Here is a 25,958-nt window from a genome sequence, read left to right as displayed (position 1 = left end):
TTTAATTTAACCCCCTAATAGTTTAAAATTACCAAAAAAAATAATTTACTAAAATTATGATATCAAAGAAAAGCTTGCGATAGAGAAAAGCGAATTTGAGAAGAAGAAGAAGAAACTCTGAAATCTTATGCGGGATATAAAAATTAAAAGACAGATAATTGAGACTTGTGATTGAAGATTGAGTTCGAGAGAAGTGGCGAATTTTTCTTCTTCTAAAATTTATGGGTTCACCGCGGTTTAGGGCGGGAAAATAGATACCTAAAATAAAACCGCGAAAAAAGGAAATCCAACTGGAATTTTCCTGTTTTAGATTCTCCTTTTTATGGTCGCGATTCTCCTTCTAGAGGTTATGTATGGTTCAATATGGGCCGGATCTATGTTTAAAATGAGGCCCGCTATTGAAGGATTAGCCAGCCCACAAAATGAAATCAAAGGAAGCATTTCCCATTGTTTAATGAATGTACAATAATAACCCTATTCTCTTCTCCATCTGTGACTTCTCGTGGCGTAAATGGCGAACAAAAGATGAGGGCAATTATGGAACTTAATTTCCTCGTGAACTCCTATTGGTCGTCCTGAAAGCAACCGCCACCCTTTTTTATCTTTTGCCCCCTCGGCTTTTCATTTATTCGTTTCCCCTCTCAGTCAGAGTCGGGCTCGCTCTCGAGGTATCGTAGGAAGCAGAAGAAGAGAAAGAGTAGCTTTTCCTTTACTCCGGCTTCGCTTTTCTCGGATCTTAAGGTTTTCCGTCGGGTCATGTGTCGATCTCGCTGTCTTGCTCTTTCACTTCGGTTTTGGCGCAACGATTTTGGTTTTTTGCGGGGTTTTTTTATTTATCCTGATTTGTGTTTCTGGTGATCGTTTGTCGTTCAGGAGTCTGTGCACGGTGGATTGGCGTGTTGTTTTTGGTATTCTGTGTCTTTTGGGGTTCTAAATCTTTGATTTTCGGGTTTAGGGAGTTGAGAAATGGCGGGTAAGGGAGGGAAGGGGCTCCTTGCGGCGAAGACGACGGCGGCGAACAAGGACAAGGATAAAGACAAGAAGAAGCCAGTCTCCCGGTCTGCGCGCGCTGGGTTGCAGGTAATACTGGTTAATCTCCCTTTGTTCCTTTTCTCATCGTGAAATTCTCCTGTTCTCTGAACTTGGATGAATCGGATGTGTTGTTGTGCTCATTCTACAATGCCCTTTTATCTGCAAGAAAGCATTTGTTAGTTTCAAGTTATCTAGTTTGATTTGGTTAGAACTTTGATTGACAGCTAGAATGGTAGTAATTTGTCGTGAAATTAATTGTGCGATAATATACATGAACTATGGAGAAACATTTTGTGGCTATTTACCTATACATTTTGTGGTTAGTTTTTCAAATATGCTTCTTCCCTCCAAAGGATCAGAGAGGAAACTCTATGTCTTTCAGTATCAAACATGAACTGACAGTCGTTTGTAATTTCCTGCTTTATCAACAAATATTGTAGATTATATTGTTGATATTTGCAGGCATATTAGGTCTCGAATTTGTAGAAATTTCTGTATATTAGCATGATGACCCTTCAATAAGTCAGGATCAAAGCCTAACAAGGGGGATGATCTCTCCATCGGGCTATGGAGACCGGTAATAAACTATTAGTCCGTTAATGAACTCTATCGCCTGAGTAATTTAATGAGATCGATTGGGTTGGTACTGACATTGATGGCCTCTGTGGACTGTGATGGCGAATACAGGTCTGCTGATAGGCAGGCACTGGCTATTGGTAGGCTGCGATGGGCAGTACTCTCTGGTGAGCTGTCTTACTGGTCTGCTGAGCTATGAGAATGGTTATCGACAAGTTAGGATCATTGTTCAACATTATTCGGTTAATGGGTTTCATCTTGATGAAACAATATTTAGGGCCCTCTTAGATGGTCTTTTTAGTTTGACACGTTAGATGGACATGCTAGATTAGCCTTTTCAGGTAATAACACCAGTGAACTGTTAGGAGCCAAAATGATCAGTTATTATTACCGTAATACTAATCGGTCAGTTTTAGTGGGTTTAACTGATTAGTAAGGCATTCATCCCTTCAATTAAGTGTGCCATGCAACCTGTTAGTAGTAAATGAATGGCATGGTACTGTCAACCTATTAATAATACTACATTGATTGATCCTGAATGATGATCAATCACCTTTAAGGATACCACAATTTTAGTGAGTGGACGGCGGCCAACCCATTAGTAATACAAGATTTCTCCCAACCGATGAGCCATTATTACCTTCGCACAAAATCTAACACAATTTTTGGATGTGGTTTAGTGGGTTCAACACATTTGCAAATACTAACTTCATTGAGATTGATGGTCTTTATAGCTCGTCTATGTTGCTTTACTCGAACCAGATGAGTGTAAGTATCTTAGTGGGTGGCTTGGTGGGCTCATCCTATTAGTGGCCACATAATTATTATGCGTGGCATAATAGGATTGATGGTCTTAGCTCGTCTATGTTGCTTTTCTCGAACCAGATGATGAGCTATTAACATCATAGGCTCAAGAACTTATAGCATATTCTCAACCAGGACAATTAATTATTACCATCACGCAAAATGATAATTTATAATAATGTTTATGCAATATTCAAGACATGAACCGATAATCTAAATTGCTACTTCCATTCAGCTCCGGATAGGTATGAGAATATTTTAAATTTATTTTGTTATTAACAAGTTGTTAAGGGTAAATTATACAGTTTTAGATGGATCATCAAGTGGGATCAACTCATTAATAATACCATATTAAATTGAAACAATGAGCTATAACATTTGCTTGAAGCGTTTGGTGCAACTATTTTAAGAGGATGGCTTGGTGAGATCGATCCATTAATACTGTCAAATTAGTGAGTTTGTTAGCATCCCAAGACGCTTTTGATGCTAAGAATGTTATACCCTGGCATTGTCCTAGACTCCTAAGGGAGATATTCTTTTCTCTCGATTATATAATTCTAAGGCAGAATAATATTTTTTACGTTGATTATGTCAAAGTCTATAAGCAATCTTCGTTCGATCATTCATCATTGAGCATTAGTTGGTAATAATCTTGTTACATGGCGAAGTAAGAAAAAAAAATAGTGGCTATATGTTCTTCTATGATGCAGAATGGAACTATGAATCAAGGTAAAAGTGAGATGTATGGTTAAAAATAAAGCTCGAGAGGGACACGGATATCCAAATCACTATTAGCAGAACGAATAAAACAGACAACCGTAAAAATTCTTGAATTTACTTCGAGACATGAAGACCGATTGATCCAATCAAGACGAGATCTGTTAGTGTGTAGTTATGTGTCAAGATATTTTTTATATATTTTATGGATAATTATTTAATAAAGATAAATATTTATCATTAATTATTTATTTTTTTTAAGAAATATAATTAATGATAAAGTCCTATCGATTAATGGGTATATTAATCTGAAAATCGTCCTTGATCAGATAGATATCTAGAGGAGACATGGATATCTAGATCAACACTGAGTATGACTAGGTCGAGATAGACCGAGGGATGGATATCCAAGTTATACTTAGGGGTGCTTTGAGTTTAGAGGTACACTGGACACGACCCGCTCAAGAGGATCATACCATTTTAAGCATCGTTGGTTATTCTTCTTATAAACGAGTGTAACTGATCTTTTGACTTGAGACATTCATTTATTCTATGCGTGGAGTTATGTGCTTTTGACGCCGTTAAAAGCAGTCTTTAATCGGATTGTGATTAATACGATAAGTTGGGTGTATGGCAAAGCGTAGAGAGAATAGTGTTGAGTCAATAGACGATTAATCGCTCTCTTGGATTAGGAGTTAATATCCTGACCGTTTGATAGAGATATTAGTGACTCAAAATCCATGGCCAAGGGAGGAATGAATTATCATTCAAAAGAAGTCTATTATATCTTGGAAATCAAGTAAAATAATTAATTTGGTAATGATGCATAATGTATCAAATTAATTGGGATGTAGACTTAGATGAAGAGATTGAATTATACAGTAATCGGTTCATGGTGGTTTACAGTTTATGACTGATATTAATTTTATCGCTTTGGATGACTAAAAACTATTATTGGACGATTACCTTAGTCTGTGGATGGATTTACACTGCCTTCGTGTATAAAACCTAGAGGGTCACACGCATAGCACGTAAACATAAACAATGGTAACGAAAGCTAGTAGAGATCCAGATCAAATATGGATTTATTTGATAAAAAAAAAAAAAGAATTCGAATAGTCATAATCATGATGATTAATGGAGAATTCAAAGAGTCATCATAATGATAATTAATAAAGAATTTGAATAGTTATCATAATGAAGGTTGTAAATGAAGAATTTATGGAGTCTATAACTCTTCATCTTCCTAATTAATGAAGATCATAAATGATGAATTAATTGAGACCTTAACTCTTCGTATTTCTTGGAGGCTATAAATAGCCATCCTCGGAAAGATGCAAGAGTGGAATTCCTTCTCTCGATTTCTCCCTCGTCAACTTCTTCTTCGTGGACCTTCCACCGGAAGAGATCGGTAGTGCTTCCTAGACTTTGTCGATCCAAGAGGCTAGCACCTAAAGGATCGTATCAAGTTCGTGATCTAGTGCGCGTGGATACCGCTAGAGGAGTCACACATGGGACTCTTATCTGTCTTATCTATCTGTAATATCATTCAACCCTATCGAAGACTCGAGGTATGTTTTTATAATACTTTTGTGTAATACTATATGTACCATGAAAAGATCCATGATCATTATATGTCTTCCGCTGCGCTCTGATCTCAATAGTGGTATCAGAGTCAATTCGTGGTTGGATCATATAGTACAAAGTCGATTCTTCAAAATTTATTTGAGGAATCAGTGTTTCGAGAGATTTCAAAGAAATCTTAATTTCTTTATTTCAAGTTATATGTCGTAACATTTCATGATAGAAATGAATTTTGTCTAAAACCTATAAAGTAATACATGTTGTAATTTAGATATAAATTCCTTATGGCATAAGTAGGTTAACATGTTAAAATCTCCGAGACCTATTTGTCTTAAAAGACTAAGAGGATTAATGTAGATAAATCTCATAATTAGATTGTGCAAATACACAAGAAGCTAATTATGGTGAGACATTTTAATAATTATAAAAATCCCTTAAATATATTAAAGTCAAAATCTGTTAAAAGACCTCCACTAATAACTATGATGATAGTTAGAGTTTTTACATAAGTCGGTACAGCTCAGCTATGAACTTATGTCAAAACATCTGTAATTTATCATAATTATTAATGGGTAGACTTAACACAAATTCGTTGACTTGTTTAGCTCAGCTAAGGTTAACTGATTTGAAGGGCAAGTGTTGAGAATATAAGGCTCAACAAGAACATACCGAAAGTCACATAGATTTGTGATTGGCAAGTTAAGGCCTACTTGATGAATATAGTATGTAGGTACAGCTCAATTGTGTGCATTCTATATGATTTAGGATTTCGGTCCTATTAGGAATTGTTACCAACCAATTCCCGATTGTAACAGTGAGGGTTGTTGGACTTGAATAAAATAATAGGAGTTATAAAAGACCTTTATTAAATATATTCCACAAATACTAAAACTCTGCTTTAAATTTTAGATGACAAACACAAGTACCTTATCACTGCGAAGCATTCTCGAGAAAGAGAATATCCTCCTCGGTTCCAACTACCTGGATTGGTATAGGAAACTGAAAATCGTCTTAAAACACGAGAGAAAAATTTACGTACTCGAAAATGAACCACTGAAAGAGCCTACACCCAATGCTTCAAACGAAGATCAGTCATATTATTCTCAGTATATGGAAGATGCACTGGATGTGCAATGCATCATGTTGTCTTCTATGTCTCCCGAGTTGCAAAGACATCATAAGAACATGAGTGCTAGGGAGATTGATCAGCACTTGTGTGACCTCTTCCAAGATAGTACGAGAGTAGAGAGGTATGAAACATCTCGAGCACTATTTCATATCATGCTAGAGGAAGACAACTAAGTTGGGTCTCATGTACTCAAGATGATCGGGTACATAGAGAGGTCGAGAGCTTATGTTCCAAGTTGGACCAGGACATGACTGTTGACCTAATCTTGTCATCACTATCTCCATCATTTTCCTAGTTCGTGTTGAATTTCAACATGAACAACATGGACAAGAGTTTGACTGATCTGATGGTAATGTTGAAAACTGCTGAGAAGGATATGAAGGTAAATCCTTCACTGCATGCAATAATGGTCAGAAAGACCAACAAGCGCCCTAGCACCGAGAAGTTTAATCTCAAGGATAATGCAGTGAAGAATCCTAGATATCAAACTCAGAAGAAGCTTAAGAAAGGGATGCATGTACCCCAATCTGATGAGAAGGAGGTCATGTGCTTCCATTGTGGCAAGAAAGGTCGCTGGAAGAAAAATTACTATATTTTCATGAAGAAGAATGCCAATGGAGCGGCTGCTTCATGTATCTTTATGATAGAGTGCAATCTTTCTGTTTCTTTATCATGGGTCATAGATTTTGGAAGTAGTTCTCACATTTGTGCGAACATGCAGGATCTAAGTGACTGCAGACGGTTGTCCATGGGCGAAATGGACCTACGAATAACTAATGGTGCGAGAGTTGTTGCATTAGCTGTAGGAACCTATTCAATAAATTTGCCTAGTGGACTTGTTTTGAATTTAAAAAACTGTTATTTTATTCCTAGTTTTTCAAAGAATATCATTTCGGTGTCAAATTTAGACATCAAGAGATTTGTATTTCAATTCAAGGATAAGTTATGTTCCTTTTATTTGAATAATATATTCTATGGGAATGATTCATTAAATAATGGTCTTTATATTCTTAACTTAGATGAACCGATCTATTATATTAAAAGTAAGAAACAGAAATTACATGACTCAAACTTAACATATCTCTTACTGTACACTTGGTCATATAACCCAGAAACACATCGCTAGATTACTCAGTAATGGATATTTGGACTCTTTTGAATTAGAGCCCATAGATACATGTGAAGCATGTTTACAAGGCAAAATGACCAAGAAGTCATTCACCAAGATAGGTGAACGGGCAAAGGAACTACTAGAACTCTTACATAGTGATGTTTGTGGGTCATTGCAAGTTCATGCTAGAGGAGCGTATACCTACTTCGTAACTTTTACTGATGATTTAAGTTGATATGGATATGTCTACTTAATGAGACATAAGTCTGAAACTCTAGACAAGTTTAAGGAGTTTAAGAAAGAGGTAGAAAATCAACGTGGCGGAAGATTAAGACCCTTCAGAGTAATCGAGATGGTGAGTATCTAAGCCAAGAGTTATTGATTATCTAAAAGAATGTGAGATAATTTCCCAACTTACACCTCCTAGAACGCCGGAGTGGAATGATATTTCAAAAAGGAGAAATCGCACACTCATGGATATGGTTAGATCAATGATGAGTCATGCAAGTCTTCCAATGTCATTTTGGGGTTATGTCTTAGAAACAACAGCACACACACTTAACCGAGTTCCAACCAAGAATGTAGATAAGACTCCTTATGAATTATGGTTTGGAAAGAAACCAAATTTGTCTTATCTTAAGATATGAGGCTATGATACTTATGTAAAGAATGAAAATTCTAATAAGCTTGCAGCAAGATCCATAAAATGTACGTTTGTAGGTTATCCCAAAGCTACAATGAGATATTATTTTTATCTCCCAAGTGAGCACAAAGTTATTGTTGCTCGATATGCTACTTTCTTGGAAAAATAATTTATTTCTAAAGAAAGTAGTGGGAGTAAAGTAAGTTTTAAAGAAATTATAGACTCTACAAACAGGTTGGAAGATGAATAGTTGGATAATGAGGCAATGCCACAAGTACAAGTGTCTCCTTCGTCCGAGACTGCTCAAGAAACGCGAGATTAACGTAAGTCCACAAGAATACACCAAGAATCAAGCAGATATGGTTGGCTTTGTAACCCAAGATGAGGAAGTGTTACTCATCGAAGATGATGAACCGTCAACTTACGAGGAAGCAGTTGCTTCAAATGATTCTGAGAAATGGCTGGAAACCATGAAATCTGAATGAACTCCATGTACACCAACCAAGTTTGGGAGTTGGTTGATGTGCCAATTGAGGTAAAACTCATAGGGTGCAAATGGATTTTCAAGAAAAAGATTGGCATAGATGAGAACATAAGTACCTATAAAGCTAAGCTTGTGGCAAAGGGTTTCAATCAACGTCAAGGAATTGACTATGATGAAACATTTTCGCCCGTTGCAATGCTTAAGTCCTTTAGAATTTTGCTAGCTATAACAGCTTACAAGGGCTACGAGATTTGGCAAATGGATGTTAAAACTATTTTCCTAAATGGAAGGTTACAGAAGGAAATATATATGGTACAACCTCTCAATTTTATAAAATCTGAGAATGTCAATAAATTATGTAGGCTCAAGAAGTCCATTTATGGACTAAAGCAAGCATCTCGGAGTTAAAATCTGTGATTTGACGAAGCCATTAAAGATGTTTCTTTTGCCAAAAATACAGAAGAACCTTGCATTTACAAGAAGGTTAGTGGGAGCAAGATTACGTTCCTAGTGTTGTATGTTGATAATATACTTCTTATAGGCAATGACATCCCTAGCCTAGAATCTACCGAGACTTGGTTGGGAGAGTATTTCTCAATGAAAGATCTTGGAGATGCAACTTATATCTTAGGTATTAGAATATATTGAGATAGACAAAGCAAGTTACTAGGGTTGAGTCAAGGTGTATACATTGGTAAAATGCTGAATAGATTCAGTATGCATGACTCCAAGAGAGGATATTTACCAGTGTCACATGGTGTGCATCTTTCCAAGGCTATGTGTCTAGAAACACAAGAGAAAAGAAGTAGAATGGACAAGATACCTTATGCTTCAGCTATAGGATCCATAATGTATGCTATGATATGCACTCGACAGATGTCTCGTATGCATTAAACATGATGAGTAGATATCAGTCAGATCCTGGAGAGGATCATTGGACTGCGATAAAGACTGTTCTCAAATATCTTAGAAAAATAATGAATATGTTCTTAGTTTTTGGAGGAGACGAGGAATTAGTCGTCAGAGGATATACTGACGCAAGTTTTCAGACAGATCTGGATGATATGAAATCGCAGTAAGGATATGCGTTTTGTCTGAATGGTACAGCTGTTTGCTGGAGGAGTTCCAAGCAGGACACAGTTGCAGATTCAACAGCTGAGTCCGAGTACATAGCAGCTTTAGAGGCAGCAAAGGAAGCTATGTGGATCAAGAACATTCATAGCAGAGCTTGAAGTGGTTTCTAGCATTGTTGATCCAGTTGTACTATATTGTGACAATAATGCGGCCATAACACAAGCAAAGGAGCCAAAGTCTCACCAACGATCCAAGCATGTACTAAGAAAGTATCACCTCCTTAGAGAGATTGTTCAGAAGGGTGATGAGTTGGTTAGCAGAGTAGATATTAGCGAGAATATCACAGCCCCACTCATAAAGGTCTTACCTCTACAGAAACATGAGACCCATGTGAGCCTAGGATTGAGAGTCCGTAGTTTTGGTAATAATGCAAGTGGGAGATTGTTAGTGTGTGCACTTATGTGCTAAGACACTCCTTATGTATTTTATGGATAATTATTTAATAAAGGCAAGTATTTATCATTAATTATTTACTTTTTTGTAGGAATATAATTAATGATAAAGTCCCACAGATTAATGGGTATATTAATCTGAAAATCGTCCTTGATCGGATAGATATCTAGAGGGGACATGAATATCTAGATCAACGCTAAGTATGACTAGATTGAGATAGACCGAGAGATGGATATCCAAGTTGTACTTGGGGGTGCCTTGAGTTTAGAGGTACACTGGACACGACCCGCTCAAGAGGAGACCACATATTAAGCATCATTGGTTATTTCTCTTATGAACGAATGTAACTGATCTTTTGACTTGAGACCTTCATTTATTCTATGTGTGGAATTATGTGCTTTGACGCCGTTAAAAGCAGTCTTTAATCAGATTGTGATTAATACAGTAGTTTGGTGTATGACAAAGCGTAGAGAGAATAGTATTGAGTCAATAGACGATTAACCGCTCTCTTGGATTAGGAGTTAATATCCTGACCGCTTGATAGAGATATTAGTGACTCAAAATCCATGGTCATGGGAGGAAGGATTTATCATTCAAGAGGAGTCTATTATATCTTGGAAATCAAGTAAAACAATTAATTTTGTAATGATGCATAATGTATCGAATTAATTGGGATGTAAACTTAGATGAAGAGATTGAATTACACAGTAATCGGTTCACGGTGATTTACAGTTTATGATTGATATTAATTTTATCACTTTGGGTGGCTAAAAACTGTTACTAGACGGTTAGCTTAGTCTGTGTATGCTACACTGTCTTCGTGTATAAAACCTAGAGGGTCGCACGCATAGCACTTAGACATGAACAATGGTAACGGAAGCTAGTAGAGATCCAGATCAAATATGAATTTATTTGATAAAAAAAAAAAGAGAATTCGAATAGTCATAATCATGATGATTAATAGAGAATTCGAAGAGTTATCATAATGATAATTAATGAAAAATTTGAAGAGTTATCATAATGAATATTATAAATGAAGAATTTATGGAGTCTATAACTCTTCATCTTCCTAATTAATGAAGATCATAAATGATGAATTAATTGAGACCTTAACTCTTCGTATTTCTTGGAGGTTATAAATAATCATCCTCGGAAAGATGCAAGAGTGGAATTCCTTCTCTCGATTTCTCCATCGTCAACTTCTTCTTCGTGGACCTTCCACCAGAAGAGATCAGTAGTGCTTTCAAGATTTTGTCAATTCAAGATGCTAACACCTAACGAATCGTATCAAGATCGTGATCTAGTGTGCATGGATATTGCTAGAGGAGTCACACGTGAGACTCTTATCTGTCTGTAATATCATTCAAGTCTATTGAGGATTCGAGATATATTTTTATGTTACTTTTATGTAATACTATATGTATCATGAAAAGATCCATGATCAATATATATCTTCAGCTGCGCTCTGAACCCAACAATCTCAACAAAGCAAACCAAAATGGCGAAAGAGAGAGAGGGAAAAAAAAAGGTAAATAGATCAATAGATAGATCAGGGTACCTGATCAGGTCCTCTCCTTGATGAGCTTGTAGATCAGGAGCGAGGAAAATAGATATCCAAACCACCATTAACATAACAATTAAAGCGGACAACCGCAAAATCTCTTGAATCTACTTCGAAGAAATGAAGGCCGATCGATCGAATCGAGACGAGATCAAAACAACGCGAAAATAAGGCTGAATAGACCAATAGAATAAAACAGAAAGGTAAAAAAGTAGTGTGCCTGCGCTGTTCCTCGCTTCAACGAGCTTGTAGATCAGGGCGGAGATTCCTCGATCACGGCGTCAGAGCCGACGAACAGGTTACCGGTCGTAGACGACGAAGGAAACGACATTCACGGCCGAAGACTACGGAGACGAACGCCTTCAGCTTTCGCGGCTGCCGCTCCACCCTATTCGCCACCTCCTGGAGCAGCCGCTCCGTTGCCCTCATTTCGACGATCTACTCCGCTCTGCTCGCGTTGGAATTAAAGAAATCGAGAAGAGGGAAAAAAAAATGAAATGCGAAATTTAGTTAATTACAGGGGGCAAATTGAAATTTCATCTTTTAATGTTAAAACAATCCAGAGTATTCTTTGTTTTCCCGCCCGCATAATTCCTCACGAAGTCATATACACATAGACTCATCCAATATACCTTTCTGTACAGAAATCAAATGATTAATGATAATATAACAGGTCCAGCTTCCTCTGCTAATCTAACGATTAACGTTGATGAACAATTAACTGCTGCTGTAATTCGAGCTCCTGTTTGGATTCAAATGCTCCGAGGAAGAATTATTATCACAATCGATGCTGAAACTATCACTCTCAAATGCCATCTTCCTCATCCTTTGGATGTCCGCAGATTGATATTGTGCGGAATCATACACAATGCTCTGCCCAAACTTCACTCCATTGGAGAGATCAGCCATGTTCCCATCACTGTCCAGTGCTCTCAGCACCTGAAAACAATTTATTTTTATTTTTATTATTTTTATTTTTTAAATATATAATTAATTTACTCAAAATTTAAATCAGTATGTTTCTAAAATAGTAAAACAGTATGAATATATTCGTATACCTGAACCATGCGCGGGCGCTTGGGAGCCGAGTGGCGAACACAAGCAGCCGCGGCTTCGATCATGCATAGCATATCGCTTTTCGAAAAGTTGTTCCCGAGCTTTGGATCTACTAGCGTCTCAAGCTCACCGCTCTCTAAAGCGTGAATCAAACGGGGCCGAGCCTTTATATGTCAAAAAAATAACTTGTACATTTTACTCATCTAAATAGAATTTAGAGGGTTGAAGTGGATAATTTACGTACCCATTCGACTAAACTCTCGTCCCCTAGAGGTAACGATATATCCACGGGCTTTCGCCCGGTTATGAGTTCCAGAAGCACCACTCCAAATGAGTACACATCGCTTCTATCCGTTAATTTCCCGCTCGATGCATATTCGGGCGCTAAGTATCTTCAACCGATAAATAATTATAATTCGAACTTGCAATTAGGAAAATAAGCAAATAAGTCATTGAATATAAGTAAATTAGGAGATCACCCAAATGTTCCCATAACCCTAGTCGACACATGAGTATTGGTGTCATTTGCTAGCTTTGCTAGCCCAAAATCTGCAACCTGTACATAAGCAAATAATCTTATTAAAGAAAATTAATATCTAGAAATATGAATAATTAATTAGTTATCAATGTTAAACAGATTAAAATATTAAATTTAATATTTCAAGTGATAGAACAAATTGCCTGTGCTTCAAAGGATTCATCCAAAAGTATATTAGCGGACTTGATATCCCTGTGAATAATTCGAGGATGACCTAAAAATAAATAAATAAATAATTTATAATTTATAATTTACATTTAAAAGAAAAAAAATACTTACAATCTTCGTGCAAATATGATAATCCACGAGCAGAGCCTATAGCAATTTTCATTCTCTTGGACCAATCCAACACAGGAATATCCTTCCCTACCATCATAAAGGTCCCAAAAAAATATCTTTAAAATAAGAAATATATTTTGATGTTTTTTTTAAAAAAAAAAAGTACTTCCTGATAAAAAAAACGGTTGATACTGGATGCTATGGGTGAACTCGGATACGACATGATAGTTAAAATCAAGATGACGTGATAGTTAAATTCATAGGGAGGTGACAACCAGCATGTCATTCTCTATAGTACTTTACTTCTCGCTCGGTGCTAAGACCTTTAGTAGAAGGATGAACGGTCTATGAGCTAGTCGGACCTAGGGGACCTAGTATTCCATTCCTATATTAAGATATCTATTGTATCTTCAACCATTCGATAGTCAACCAAGTTCAAAGGATGCTTAACCTACCAAAGAGTCGGTCGGTCATATGTCCAACCGGCGTAAGAGGATCCAGCTTCCCACTCTCAATAAAAGTCTTTCAGCATATAACTGATCGTCACACTACCAGTTGACCCTATAGGTTTCCTCACATAATAGTCCTCCTTCATATAATCGATCAGTAATAATTCCGATCAGAATTATATAGTGTAGTATGCTTGTCCCTTATACATACAGAGGATAAGAGCATCAACATTAACTTTTCTATCCAAAATACATAATTTAAGATAAAAGAGTTATTTTATTAAATTTGGATATCCACTTTTCACTACACCATATATCAGCTTTCCTATTTATTCTCTCTCATCTATGATGTATAGGGAATGAAATCCATTTCCTAAATTTAGAGAATGGATAGGATAGCTGATGCAAAGGTTTTTTAGCTACCCTATCCAAAATTTAAGGTAAAAACTTTGGATAAGGTAACTGATGTGGATGCTCTAAGTGTAAATTAACTCTCCTTATAAACTTGGCTGGACTTCTAGATCTTAGTCTCACTTCAAAGGTAAGTCTTCGATCATCTAGGCGATCGACTTGAAGTATCGATCGAATCTCTCAAGACTTAGTTCCCTATTTCTCAGAGGCAAGTATCCCGGTATATGGCCGATTGGTAAGAACTGATTAGACCTAGGAGACTTAACTTCATATTACTTCTAGAGCAGCTCTCCAACATCACCTAGTGCATAACCAAGCGGCTTAAGGAAAGGACGGCTATACAGTCGGCCGATTTAAAGATCCGGTCGAGATAGACTCAGCAAACAACATGATAAAAAATCACAACAACATGTCAGAATAACAACTATTTTGTTAGACAATATTCCTCTATTGTAATATGAGCATTCACTAGAACTTTCTTCGAAGATGATTACACTTCCTATCAGCCGACAACTTATGACAACACATTTCTTTAACCGTCTCATTAATGACGTAAGTTACAAAAGGAGTGTACATGAGTAACAGAAGATTCCTCGAATGGTAACTATACGACTCCTAGGTTATACATATTTTCTTACTAGAAAACTTCTGACACCCTACATTCTCTATCACCTCATGATTGAGGAGATTCTTAGAGATGGTATATAAAGGAGGGATTTTCTCTATTTGTGAGGTATGTGAAATCACATTAAGTTACTCTCAATTAGGCTTCCCAATTACGCTCAGCTATCCACACTTATCTACTGTTCTTGTTTCCGCTTGACCAAAATGTTGATTTGAGTGTCGGAGAGCTTACGTCATAGACTCCTTCCCTGATTTTTGGTACCGACATCCTGTTTGCTCTCTTTGGTGTATGCAGAAAAGAAGAAGAAATTGCTTTTTCTCTAATTCAAAGTCTTCACGTAGTCAACAGTACTGTCTAGGGGTGTAAATGAGTCAAGCCGCTCACGAGCGGCTCGGTCAAAGCTCAACTCGAGCTCGAAGTTGACCGAGCTCGAGCTAGCTCGTTTAATATTCGAGCCGACCTCGAACCCATTTAATACTGGCTCGAAGGCTCGTCGAGCCTATTCGAGCTCGACTAATTTAGTATTTTAATATTTAAAACAATTATTACTTTAAAATTAAGTAATATGTTAAGGAAGTATTTGTAGCTAGAGTTGTTTCATAAGGTTATTAGAGGTTGAAGGTTTGAACCTTAGTTTGTGCACACTTATTTTTATATTTAAATTCATTGTTTTCGAGCCTAACTCGAGCTCATGATTAAATGACCGAGCCGAGCTCAAGTTCAAATTCAAAAACTCACTTGAACTCGAGCTATGTCTCTTTAATTTGCTTGAACTCGAGCCGACCTAAATTTAACTCAGCTCATTTACCGTCATAGTACAACCAATTACTCACCTAACACGTCATCTCTCCTATTGAATCTATGCCAGTAGATGTTATTTTGATTTTTATCAATTTATTTTTTTTAAAAAAATATTTTCAAATATATATTTCATATTTCAAATTTCATATTAAAAAAAAAAATTCGAGGAATCTGACGTATTTACCGTGTAGATGATGGTCCAGAGTGTCGTTCGACACAAACTCGTACACCAGCAGGCGGTGATGCTCCGCGACGCAGTAACCGACCAGCGACACCAGGTGGCGGTGATGCACTCTGCTGATGATCTCGACCTCTGCCCGGAACTCCCTTTCCCCCTGCCCGCTCCCGTCTTTCAGCTGTTTCACCGCCACCTGCCGCCCGTCCACTAACGCCCCCTTGTACACCGACCCGAACCCTCCCTGCCCGATCAGGTTCTCCTGGGCAAACCCGTTCGTTATCCGCGTCAGCTCCTCGTATCCGAAGCAGGCTTTGGATCCGCCGGCGTCGATTGAGTCTGCGACGTAGATCCCGTACGAGTTCGCCGGCCCTCTGTGGGAACTCTGAATCATGTCTAGAATAGAAATGGGGTGAGTTCGATCGCGGTTTCAGAACTGGCCAATAATTAAGCATTGCAGTCGAGAAATTAAACTGACCGCCGGGAGAAGTTTCGGCGTTGGGGGTTTGCCTGTATCGCCCTCCAGTTCCCGGCCGCCTTCTCTTCTTCCGCCTCAAAGCCACGAACACTAAGGCGAGGACCGCGAGCACTCCGGCCACGGTGATTCCGACGACGAAAACGTCGGTTTCGGTGCGCCTCGATGAATCGACCGTCTCAGGGGCAGCGCTTCTCGATGAGTGATAGCTCACACTGTCGGTGCTGGTTCTCTGTTGGCCAGTAACCGTCGAGGGAGGAGGCAGAGGAGTGCCAGGCGGGGTCGGAGGCGTGGGCATCGCGTTCGCCGGAGGAGAAATGCCGGTCGGAGGACTAGGAATTGGAGTAGCATTCGCCGTCGCCGTCGACGGCCGAGGTGTCGTCGGGGGGCTCTTCGGAGCCGCAGGAGGAGACGGCGGAGGCAATGTCGTCGGAGGCGGAAACGCGTTGGCCGACGATTTCTCATCTGGCAGAGGCAGGGGATGAGGAGGAGGAGGAGGAGGAGGGGTCGTCGTCGGTTGATTAGTCGACTGCGGGTTTAAGGGGATATTTCCGTCGGGGGGCGGAGGCGAGGCGACGGTGTTTGACGGATGAGTGGGAGCGTTTAGGCTGGAATTCGTCGGCGTCGCCGTTGGCTGTGCTGGAGGAGGCTGGGTGGCAGGAGGCGGAGCTTGGACAGCTGTGGTCGCAGGCGGCGATGGAGAGTCCGAAGGCGACGCCGGCGGAGGGGAACTGGGATTCACCGGCTCCTCCTCCGGAGGCGATGGAACCGCATCAGAAGAGGTCGGAGGAGGCGATGTGGTCGTCGTCGTCGGCGTTGTATCATTGTCGGAAGTTGCTGGAGACGGAGCGGAATCTGTCATTTACTTTGATCAAGGTTTCTCCCCATGCAACTTTAATTTAACCCCCTAATAGTTTAAAAATTACCAAAAAAATAATTTACTAAAATTATGATATCAAAGAAAAGCTTGCGATAGAGAAAAGCGAATTTGAGAAGTAGAAGAAGAAGAAACTCTGAAATCTTATGCGGGATATAAAAATTAAAAGACAGATAATTGAGACTTGTGATTGAAGATTGAGTTCGAGAGAAGTGGCGAATCTTTCTTCTTCTAAAATTTATGGGTTCACCGCGGTTTAGGGCGGGAAAATAGATACCTAAAATAAAGCCGTGAAAAAAGGAAATCCAACTGGAAGTTTCCTGTTTTAGATTCTCCTTTTTATGGTCGCGATTCTCCTTCTAGAGGTTATGTATGGTTCAATATGGGCCGGATCTATGTTTAAAATGAGGCCCGCTGTTGAAGGATTAGCCAGCCCACAAAATGAAATCAAATGAAGCATTTCCCATTGTTTAATGAATGTACAATAATAACCCTATTCTCTTCTCCATCTGTGACTTCTCGTGGCGTAAATGGCGAACAAAAGATGAGGGCAATTATGGAACTTAATTTCCTCGTGAACTCCTATTGGTTCTCCTGAAAGCAACCGCCACCACGTGGCCTTTTTATCTTTTACCCCCTCGGCTTTTCATTTATCCGTTTCCCCTCTCAGTCAGAGTCGGGCTCGCTCTCGAGGTATCGTAGGCAGGAGAAGAAGAGAAAGAGTAGCTTTTCCTTTACTACGGCTTCGCTTTTCTCGGATCTTAAGGTTTTCCGTCGGGTCATGTGTCGATCTCGCTGTCTTGCTCTTTCACTTCTGTTTTGGCGCAACGATTTTGGTTTTTTGCGGGGTTTTTTGATTTCTCCTGATTTAGTTGTGTTTCTGGTGATCGTTTGTCGTTCGGGAGTCTGTACACGGTGGATTGGCGTGTTGTTTTTGGTATTCTGTGTCTTTTGGGGTTCTAAATCTTTGATTTTCAGGTTTAGGGAGTTGAGAAATGGCGGGTAAGGGAGGGAAGGGGCTCCTTGCGGCGAAGACGACGGCGGCGAACAAGGACAAGGATAAAGACAAGAAGAAGCCAGTCTCCCGGTCTGCGCGCGCTGGGTTGCAGGTAATACTGGTTAATCTCCCTTTGTTCCTTTTCTCATCGTGAAATTCTCCTGTTCTCTGAAATTGGATGAATGGGATGTGTTGTTGTCCTCATTCTACAATGCCCTTTTATCTGCAAGAAAGCATTTGTTAGTTTCAAGTTATCTAGTTTGATTTGGTTAGAACTTTGATTGACAGCTAGAATGGTAGTAATTTGTCGTGAAATAAATTGTGCGATAATATACATGAACTATGGAGAAACATTTTGTGGCTATTTACCTATACATTTTGTGGTTAGTTTTTCAAATATGCTTCTTCCCTCCAAAGGATCAGAGAGGAAACTCTATGTTTTTCAGTATCAAACATGAACTGACAGTCGTTTGTAATTTCCTGCTTTATCAACAAATATTGTAGATTATATTGTCGATATTTGCAGGCATATTAGGTCTCGAATTTGTGTAGAAATTTCTCAATAAGTCAGAATCAAAGCTTCTACTTCAACAAAGACTGATCTAGTTGTGCCCAATTACCTGCTAGTTATCGATGGTTGTAACAAAATGTAGGCAGCCTCAAGTAGTCATGCGAAAAAAACCGAGAGGTTTAGATCAAATTGCTTTCAGTGAACACTCTTTTCAATCATCATGGATGTATATTTATACACTATTGCTGGAGGATTCATAGTTCAGTTTATCTTACTGCTTGTTCTTCAAATGATCTCAAGATATGAAAGTTTTGTTACTCCATATAAGATGTAAAATCTGTCTATATACTTGAAGGGGAATGCTTTGAAATAAAATTATTAAATGAATTTAGTCAGATCAATACTAGTCGAAAAATAAAGAGAATAGTTGAGATTGATTGGTAAGAATCCCTTGTTGGTCACTAAAATGTTTCACTGATAGACAATTTTCTTCAATGAATCAATTTAAACAGAAGATTCCCAGAATTTATCTGTATATAGTGAGAGATAGGTAAGGGTTCATGCATGAAATTATATCTAAGTGTCAATAAAAAGCAAAAAATTACCAAAGAAAATTTTCAGGAATATATCATCTCTAATTCTTGAATTAGTTGTAATCCCAATAGACAATGAAACACGATCAGATAGGTTAGCAAGAGCAAATTGATTAAGATCAACGATGCAAGCAGGGGTAGAGGCAAACTTTAAAATGCTTTTGTTTTTATGGGGATTATGAGCTCTTAAAGAATGTTCCTGAAACTTTAGCAACGGTTTTGTGAATGCAATTTACATCCTGATCCTTTTGGGGGTACTAACTCTTTAGCTTTGAACTAAAGTCTGTCAATACATGCAGTGTTACTTGCATTTTCACGTCTTTTATTAATGTTGTTGTCTGATGGCTACTTGATAGTCAATAACCTAAAATTCAGAATGGTCAAATTCACTTATATCCATTTATTTTTGAGAAAAAATGCTTAAGATTTATTGGATAACCACATGATGTCTGCAGTTTCCAGTTGGCCGAATTCACCGGCTGCTGAAGTCCAGGATTCAAGCGAATGGCCGCGTCGGAGCCACTGCAGCCGTGTACTCAGCTGCAATACTGGAGTACTTGACAGCAGAAGTGTTGGAGCTTGCAGGGAATGCGAGCAAGGATCTCAAGGTGAAGCGAATCACTCCGCGCCATCTTCAGCTTGCCATTCGAGGGGATGAGGAGCTAGACACCCTCATCAAGGGCACCATTGCCGGTGGCGGAGTCATCCCACACATCCACAAATCCCTCATCAACAAGTCCTCCAAGGAGTGATGGTGTCGTTTCCATTGGTTGGTATCGCTAGGCATGTAATGTTTATACCACTAGATCAGTGATTTGTAGCTCTTATTGTGAACTTTTATTAGGCAGTTTGGACAAAGAGTAGTGTAAGTGTTCATCCTCTATTAGATCTGCTGGATGTTTGAAATTTCACCTTGTGTTTATGGACTGTAGCTACGATATGTATGTTATCATCAAACTTGCATTCTTATAATCATGTTATAAGATTCCAATATGGTAGTAAAAGGTGATTACGTTGGTCCTTGTCAATCTGTCTCAAAGTTAATATGGAGAAGGTAAATCATGGATGATTACTAGTCTTTAGACTAATGATTGACGCATAAAGAAGATATTTACTTGAGTTATGTTGAGATTTGAATTTCAAACTTTATGGTCGTAGTATTTCATATGTTAACCACTAGACCGTCCAAACTTCTTAAGTTGATAGGTATTTAAAAGTTTTTATTTAGCCTGAGTTGGTTCGGTAGGATTTGTTCAGACAGGTGCAAATACTACTAATACTGAATAAATCCTCAGGATTTATCACTTTGGCATTTACTCTTAGCTAGTCATGCTTGCGAGCATATGAGACTCTACCATGAGCGATCCCAAAAGTGACCGATCCGATTTCATGAAAATTTTCATCGGCCACCGGTGATATGCCGTAATTGGTCACGCTTGCAGGAGGTCTCCGCCTGCTCGTCTGTCGCGCAATTGCATCTGTTCGCTGCCGTGGCGCACTCTGAGATCTGGCCTTTGCTCTTGAAGATTCAGTGTCGGCCATGTAACTTGGAAAGCAGCGGCAGTCATAAGGAGGAGTTGCATCAGGCACCGAGATAGAGGACAAGTAATGTGGACTGCCGTGAGCCCTACCGCAAGGCGAGAACTCTGGGGACTGATCGACCTTTGAAGGCGTAGCAGCATGGCCACAGTATCCTGATGAGCTCTGTGTCCCGAGATCCATCTCTACGATCTTGATGTCCTCGGCGTTTCTGTCTAAAGCATGGATTGGGCTTGCGTGTGAATGTCGAGATCTTGGGCGCTGTGGCGATGATCTCCAGGGGAAGGTTTTGAGCTGCATGCATCGACGATTGGCGGTGGCGGCGGCGGTTTGCTTGCGGATCAACTGGCCTCGCACTAGAGCTTGCAGCTTCACCAAGCCTCTCAATGCACATAGAGCTTTCCTTGCCTGGGGAGAACAGGCAGAGAATTTTATGATTGAACACGAAACAGATAGAAGAAAGGAAGAGCAGAGCAGAACCAGGTATCCCCGAAAGGCAGATTGAATCCTGGTGGCCGCGAATTCCACGGTCTTTTGGTGGCTGGAACCGGCGGTGAGTCTCACGACCGCGGCGGCCGCCTGCGCCGCCGCAAAAGCAGCCTCCGCTGCGGCAGCCGTGGCCGCCAAGACTGCCATGGCCTGCCTTATCTGCGCAGACTCAGCCTCCGGAGGCTGGTCATCACCCAGCGTTCTTATTATGCTCCTCCTGGCTACCGTGGGCCTCCGGAATCTCCACCGCTTCTTCTCCTTGGCAGCCGGCAACTGTGTCGGCGATGGCGATGGCAATGGCGACGGCGGCGGGGAGGCTTCGGCCTTCTCCTTCTTGTCGTCGGGCGCGGTCTTGCCCGTCAAGAGGCTCCTCAGCCACTTGCTCGCCTTGCCCATTCTGGCTCCGGTTACGAGGAGACAACAGCGCGCGGCCGTCGGCACGGTGGAAGAAGCTCGATGAGACAAAGGTATCCATTAATTCCGTTTTAAACTGACTCAGGAGGCAAAACAGAAAAAGACGTCGAGTTTAATTAAATATTTTACCTCATTTTTTCAAAATGGCTTTTGGTATTTAAAAATATTAAAGTGATCTTCATTTTTTTTTTCAATTAGTTTAGTATCGCAGGTTCTTATATACCTGACTAATCTCGGAGGCGGACGATATTTTCCTTTCAATCACTAATTGAGTAAATTTGAAAGTATTTGATGCTATTTAAAAGCGGGCGAGTGGAAAATTGAGATATAATGATTTTGGTCATCGGATGTGGATTCTATTTTATTTTACAAAATAAATGATGTCAGTACTGAGTCAGAGAAGGAGTCCCCAGTGTTGACCCTCCGACACTCAAGTCAGTCATCGGAATGTGGAAAAGAAGTGAAATAGTAGAATTATGCGCAAATCGTAAATCACGCGTATCTCCGCCGGTGATGGATTCCCTTTTATATAGAGTCTTGGTGGACGACGTACACGCTTCTCGAGACGTGGATACGATCTCTAATGTGTTCGTGGCCACGTTCTCCAACATGTTCGTGGTCACGCTCTCCACTATGTCCTATGAAAGGATGTCACGAGGACCACAGTCTTGTTGCTTGGTCGAGTGGATCAACCGCTCGACCAGGACTCCACTCGGTTCACAGTCATGTCCCGCTGTTTGGCCGAGTGGATCAGCCACTCGGCCAAGAGTCCTCCGCTCTGTCAACTTTAGTTGCTCTTCCGTGCGCTGTCTGTGTAGTAATCTGTCTTCCTCCGTTCGGACAAACTATCGGTCTCCCTCGACATCTTGATAATATGACTTGAGTGTCTGTCTATGATATTCTCTCGAGTCAGAAGGATTGCCCGCTCAGGCATATCTCCTGCCGATCGAGCCCTATTTGTCCCGACCAGCCGTTATATTTATCTTCCATTTGACCCTTTGACACTGGGATGTTGACCATTATGACTTTGACCTCCACCCTGGTAGTTGACCCCGTGCCAAGTGAACCTCCTCCTTTCGCTGCATCAATATTCATAGTTATTTATTCAGCAACTAACCTTAACGATCGAAAATTCACTATAAGGCTTATCTTTATCTCAGTTAACGTTTGTCCCCAAGGCGTAGCACAACTGGGGGCACATGGTTTCGTGGCCAAGAGGTCCATGGTTCGATTCTCGGGATGTCATTATCTAGTGTTAGCGTCTCAGCCATGCACTTTCAGTTGTGTATTTATATTTACCTTTCTTCATATCTATAGGACCGGCTCTAGAAGGACCGCTAATGTAACAGTTCCATATTTTTTTATCTCAGTTAATTTCAAATCATACTATGTAAATCCATTGAACGCCTTTTGTTATACTGTGCTCCAAGGTATTAAAGTGCCCTTCAAACTTCCCTACTTTTTAATTTTACACCTATTTATTGTGTTCATCATCTTCTATCTATCATTAACTTGAGCGGAAGAGGACTTACGTCGGAAACTCCTATCGTGACCCAATTACTAACGTTCCTTTCAATATATAGAAATAGTGATTCATAATTATTTTTAGATAACAAAGAGTCTTTATTTAGTCAACAATATAATCACATATTCAACACTCCATCTCTATTGATTTCACACAAGATCAATCATTAATTCCACCCCAAAAAAAATTAGATTGTAAGTTCCATCTAGTTCAATTATAGGATACGATATTCGACAATTACACTTGAATAAATGGTCAAAACCGGCAATTATCAGTTTAATAAAAGTTAGAATGGTGGTTATCATAAATTCTTGAAATATGCATTTCTCAATTTGAATTATAATTTAATATTAAATGGATAAAAAGATGTTTTTTTTATCAATTCTTTTTTCAGGTTTTATAACAAATATTTATATCAATTAGACGTATTCATGAAAGAAAAATAATATACTTAAAGAAAAATCTCAATGAAAAGCATAAGGATATTTTTTATGGGCCTCATGAATTTATGTGTCTATCCTTGAACTTTTTTTTAACATTGTTCTGAAAGAAATCATCTGATTTCTTTTTTTTTTTTTTTTAATAATGAGGGTCCTAAGAAAAGATTAAATCATATAAGGTTAATTGTACGTAGTTTCATTATATATACATTGTAAGAGTTTATTTTTATGATTTAAATTTATGACCATCAGATCATACGCTGACAAGTTTACCATTGGAAGTAGCTAGTTTTCCCTTTCTTTCTTCTATGAATATGAATATTGAACTCGCCTGTGTTTTTTTTTCTCCATCTCCACTATGAGTCTTTTTCCACTTAGCTATCTATCTCTTGTTCATCCGCTCTTCCGGGTAACCGGACCAGCACATAATGCGATCTGGATGGGACCAATTCGATCTGTCCACATCGCGCGATAATGTATTTAGCTAGGCTTTCAGCTTAGTTGGTGCAGTGTGATCAATCAACTTGATCTTAAATGTGATCAAGGCCTTCAACTTGATCTTAATAACTTATTGCAAGATCTTCAATGCGGTCAATCATATATAAATCATAAATGTGAGTATTGAGAGCCATTCTTCTGTTCATTTTGGCAGGATAAAAAGCCTATCGATCTCATTACCTGAATTCACCGTGGACGTCATTCATGGCAAAGGTATATTTTGCATGCATGATTTGCGTTAAGTTCTTCAGAAAATAAAATAAAATTATATATATATAGATTGTTGCATATATATAGATGGATAGATAGATAGTTGTCTAGTGAGCCACATTTGGAGGTTGAAAGAGGCAACTTTAATTAGATTTTCACCAGATTGCGCGGTCCTTATGAATGTCATCAGGAGCCCCGGTCCTTTCCTTGCCCTAACGACGCTTGCTTCGCCGAATTAATGGAAGTACATACGCACCAGTTCAGTCCTAAATAGGGCAAGTTCATTTAGGGATTAGTTGGCAATCACATGGTGCCATTCAAATTGTATCGTGGGTCGCTATAGAATTTGATTGTCAATATATATGGTTTAAAGGCTAGCTACTAAATTAGAAAAGAAAGCCTCCGGCCTATTGTGAGGTGTTAAGTCAAGTTTGCAAAATCGCTACGTCAGTTATTTTGTTGATCTTTAAATCGAGTTATCTTATGAATCAAATAAATATTCTTTAAGTTGAATGATATTATTGTTATTGTGTTAGTAAAAAATTTATACTCTTTCATTCTTTGATATAAAATTATAAATGTTATTAAGTGTTATTGTGTTAGAATGATAATTAAAGGAAAATTTTTCATGCATTCTCCATTGACAAACATAATTTTGCATACAGTCTCTATTAGAATAAATCTTTATTTCCACTCCCTAGTCAAATATACTTACCTAATTGCTCTTGATATTTTAAGTATAAAAAATCTAAAAATGAGTACAATTCTTCTTAAATCCAGTACATTAAACTAGAATCTAATATATTTTCTATCAAATTGAGGATGATTCTTTTTCCACCTCAATTGGATGTAAAATATACTAGTTTTTCTTTAAATGATACTCAATTGGATGGAAAATATATTAAATTTTCTTTAAATGGTGCTGAATTTAGGAGGAATTATATTAAGTAGGAAAAAAGTTTTACTCAATTTAATAGAAAATATACTCGATTCTAATTTAAAGTGTTGAATTTAATAAGAATTATACTCATTTTTAAACTATTTATACCTAAAAAATATGAAGAACAATTTTAATATAAAATATACTCTTATTCTAGTATAAAGTATCGACTTTAAGAGGAATTATACTCATTTTAGTATATTTTCTATCAAATTGAGCATGATTCTTTTTTCCCCTCAATGGGATGGAAAATATACTAGATTTTCTTTAAATGATACTCAATTGGATAGAAAATATACTAGATTTTCTTTAAATAATACTTAATTGGATAGAAAATGTACTAGATTTTTTTTAAATAGTATTGAATTTAGGAGGAATTATATTAAAACAAGAAAAAAAATCATGCTCAATTTAATAGAAAATATACTCAATTCTAGTGTAAAGTGTTGACTTTAAGAGGAATTAAACTCATTTTTTGACCTTTTGTACCTAAAAAATCTGATGGCCAATTAGGTAATAATATTTGTACGAAAGAGTTGAAGCAAATAAAACTTTGCATGCAGAGAGTGGAAACAAAGTTTTTTATGAGTGGGGATTGCACGTAAAATTAAAGTTGTGATTGAAGATTTTTCTCTACTTTACTCATAATTAAATTACTAGTTAATTTAAATTTATATATGTAATAATGTCATTAGTGATGTAAGTGTTGATGATTGTAGCTATATGTAAAATTACCAATTTATTTATGTGTAAATGTTCGTTGTAGTTTTTTTTTCTTCTAATTATTAATTATGTATCGTAAAATTTTAAACGTTTTTATAGGATCGTACGATTCTATGATCTGATTCTATAAACTATGGTAGTAAGCAAATCTTAGGACTCCTCATGCACCCATAGTTTACAATCCAACACAAGAAATTCTCCTTCTGCGTTTGGACTTCTGGTACA

The 25,958-nt window shown here is 38.4% G+C and overlaps 3 protein-coding genes across 7 annotated transcripts; 1 reads left to right on the top strand and 2 right to left on the bottom strand.

Annotated features, from left to right (window-relative positions):
* Positions 1-652: 652 nt before the first annotated feature.
* LOC122052684 (histone H2A variant 1) lies at positions 653-19,983 on the top strand. 5 transcript variants are annotated; one of them, XM_042614350.1, is made up of 3 exons: positions 653-741; positions 17,839-17,963; positions 19,411-19,983. In XM_042614350.1, the coding sequence occupies exons 2-3, from the start codon at positions 17,850-17,852 to the stop codon at positions 19,705-19,707; spliced, it is 411 nt and encodes a 136-aa protein (XP_042470284.1). In that variant the 5' UTR covers positions 653-741; positions 17,839-17,849; the 3' UTR covers positions 19,708-19,983. The 5 variants fall into 5 exon arrangements, with proteins under 5 accessions (XP_042470284.1, XP_042470285.1, XP_042470282.1 ...); XM_042614351.1 differs by lacking the exon at positions 653-741 and adding an exon at positions 17,471-17,547 and having other exon boundaries at positions 17,833-17,963; XM_042614348.1 differs by lacking the exon at positions 653-741 and adding an exon at positions 17,484-17,620 and having other exon boundaries at positions 17,833-17,963.
* LOC122052686 (proline-rich receptor-like protein kinase PERK13) lies at positions 11,753-16,857 on the bottom strand. The gene is made up of 8 exons (XM_042614353.1): positions 15,981-16,857; positions 15,512-15,898; positions 13,042-13,128; positions 12,906-12,976; positions 12,704-12,780; positions 12,469-12,616; positions 12,227-12,388; positions 11,753-12,107 (listed from the first exon to the last, which is right to left on the bottom strand). Exons 1-8 carry the CDS (start codon positions 16,837-16,839, stop codon positions 11,886-11,888), a joined length of 2,013 nt encoding a protein of 670 aa, XP_042470287.1. The 5' UTR covers positions 16,840-16,857; the 3' UTR covers positions 11,753-11,885.
* A 205-nt stretch (positions 19,984-20,188) lies between the features above and the next one.
* Positions 20,189-21,465, bottom strand: LOC122050751 (protein IQ-DOMAIN 19-like). The gene is made up of 2 exons (XM_042611633.1): positions 20,975-21,465; positions 20,189-20,902 (listed from the first exon to the last, which is right to left on the bottom strand). Exons 1-2 carry the CDS (start codon positions 21,377-21,379, stop codon positions 20,279-20,281), a joined length of 1,029 nt encoding a protein of 342 aa, XP_042467567.1. The 5' UTR covers positions 21,380-21,465; the 3' UTR covers positions 20,189-20,278.
* Between the last annotated feature and the right edge of the window lie 4,493 nt (positions 21,466-25,958).

Source organism: Zingiber officinale, chromosome 3A, assembly GCF_018446385.1.
Source record: "Zingiber officinale cultivar Zhangliang chromosome 3A, Zo_v1.1, whole genome shotgun sequence".
Lineage (NCBI taxonomy): Eukaryota > Viridiplantae > Streptophyta > Magnoliopsida > Zingiberales > Zingiberaceae > Zingiber > Zingiber officinale.
This window is presented reverse-complemented; position numbering and strand designations above follow the sequence as displayed.

Excerpts from the sequence above, each read along its gene's own strand:
- LOC122052686 (XM_042614353.1), bottom strand. The coding sequence starts at position 16,839 with ATGACAGATTCCGCTCCGTCTCCAGCAACTTCCGACAATGATACAACG. Across the intron at positions 12,781-12,905 it reads ATGAATCCTTTGAAGCACAG|GTTGCAGATTTTGGGCTAGC; the intron begins GCAATTTGTTCT and ends GCTTATGTACAG. Across the intron at positions 12,108-12,226 it reads AGCGCCCGCGCATGGTTCAG|GTGCTGAGAGCACTGGACAG; the intron begins GTATACGAATAT and ends AATTGTTTTCAG.
- LOC122052684 (XM_042614350.1), top strand. The coding sequence starts at position 17,850 with ATGGCGGGTAAGGGAGGGAAGGGGCTCCTTGCGGCGAAGACGACGGCG. Across the intron at positions 17,964-19,410 it reads CTGCGCGCGCTGGGTTGCAG|TTTCCAGTTGGCCGAATTCA; the intron begins GTAATACTGGTT and ends TGATGTCTGCAG.
- LOC122050751 (XM_042611633.1), bottom strand. The coding sequence starts at position 21,379 with ATGGGCAAGGCGAGCAAGTGGCTGAGGAGCCTCTTGACGGGCAAGACC. Across the intron at positions 20,903-20,974 it reads CTGCCTTTCGGGGATACCTG|GCAAGGAAAGCTCTATGTGC; the intron begins GTTCTGCTCTGC and ends TGTTCTCCCCAG.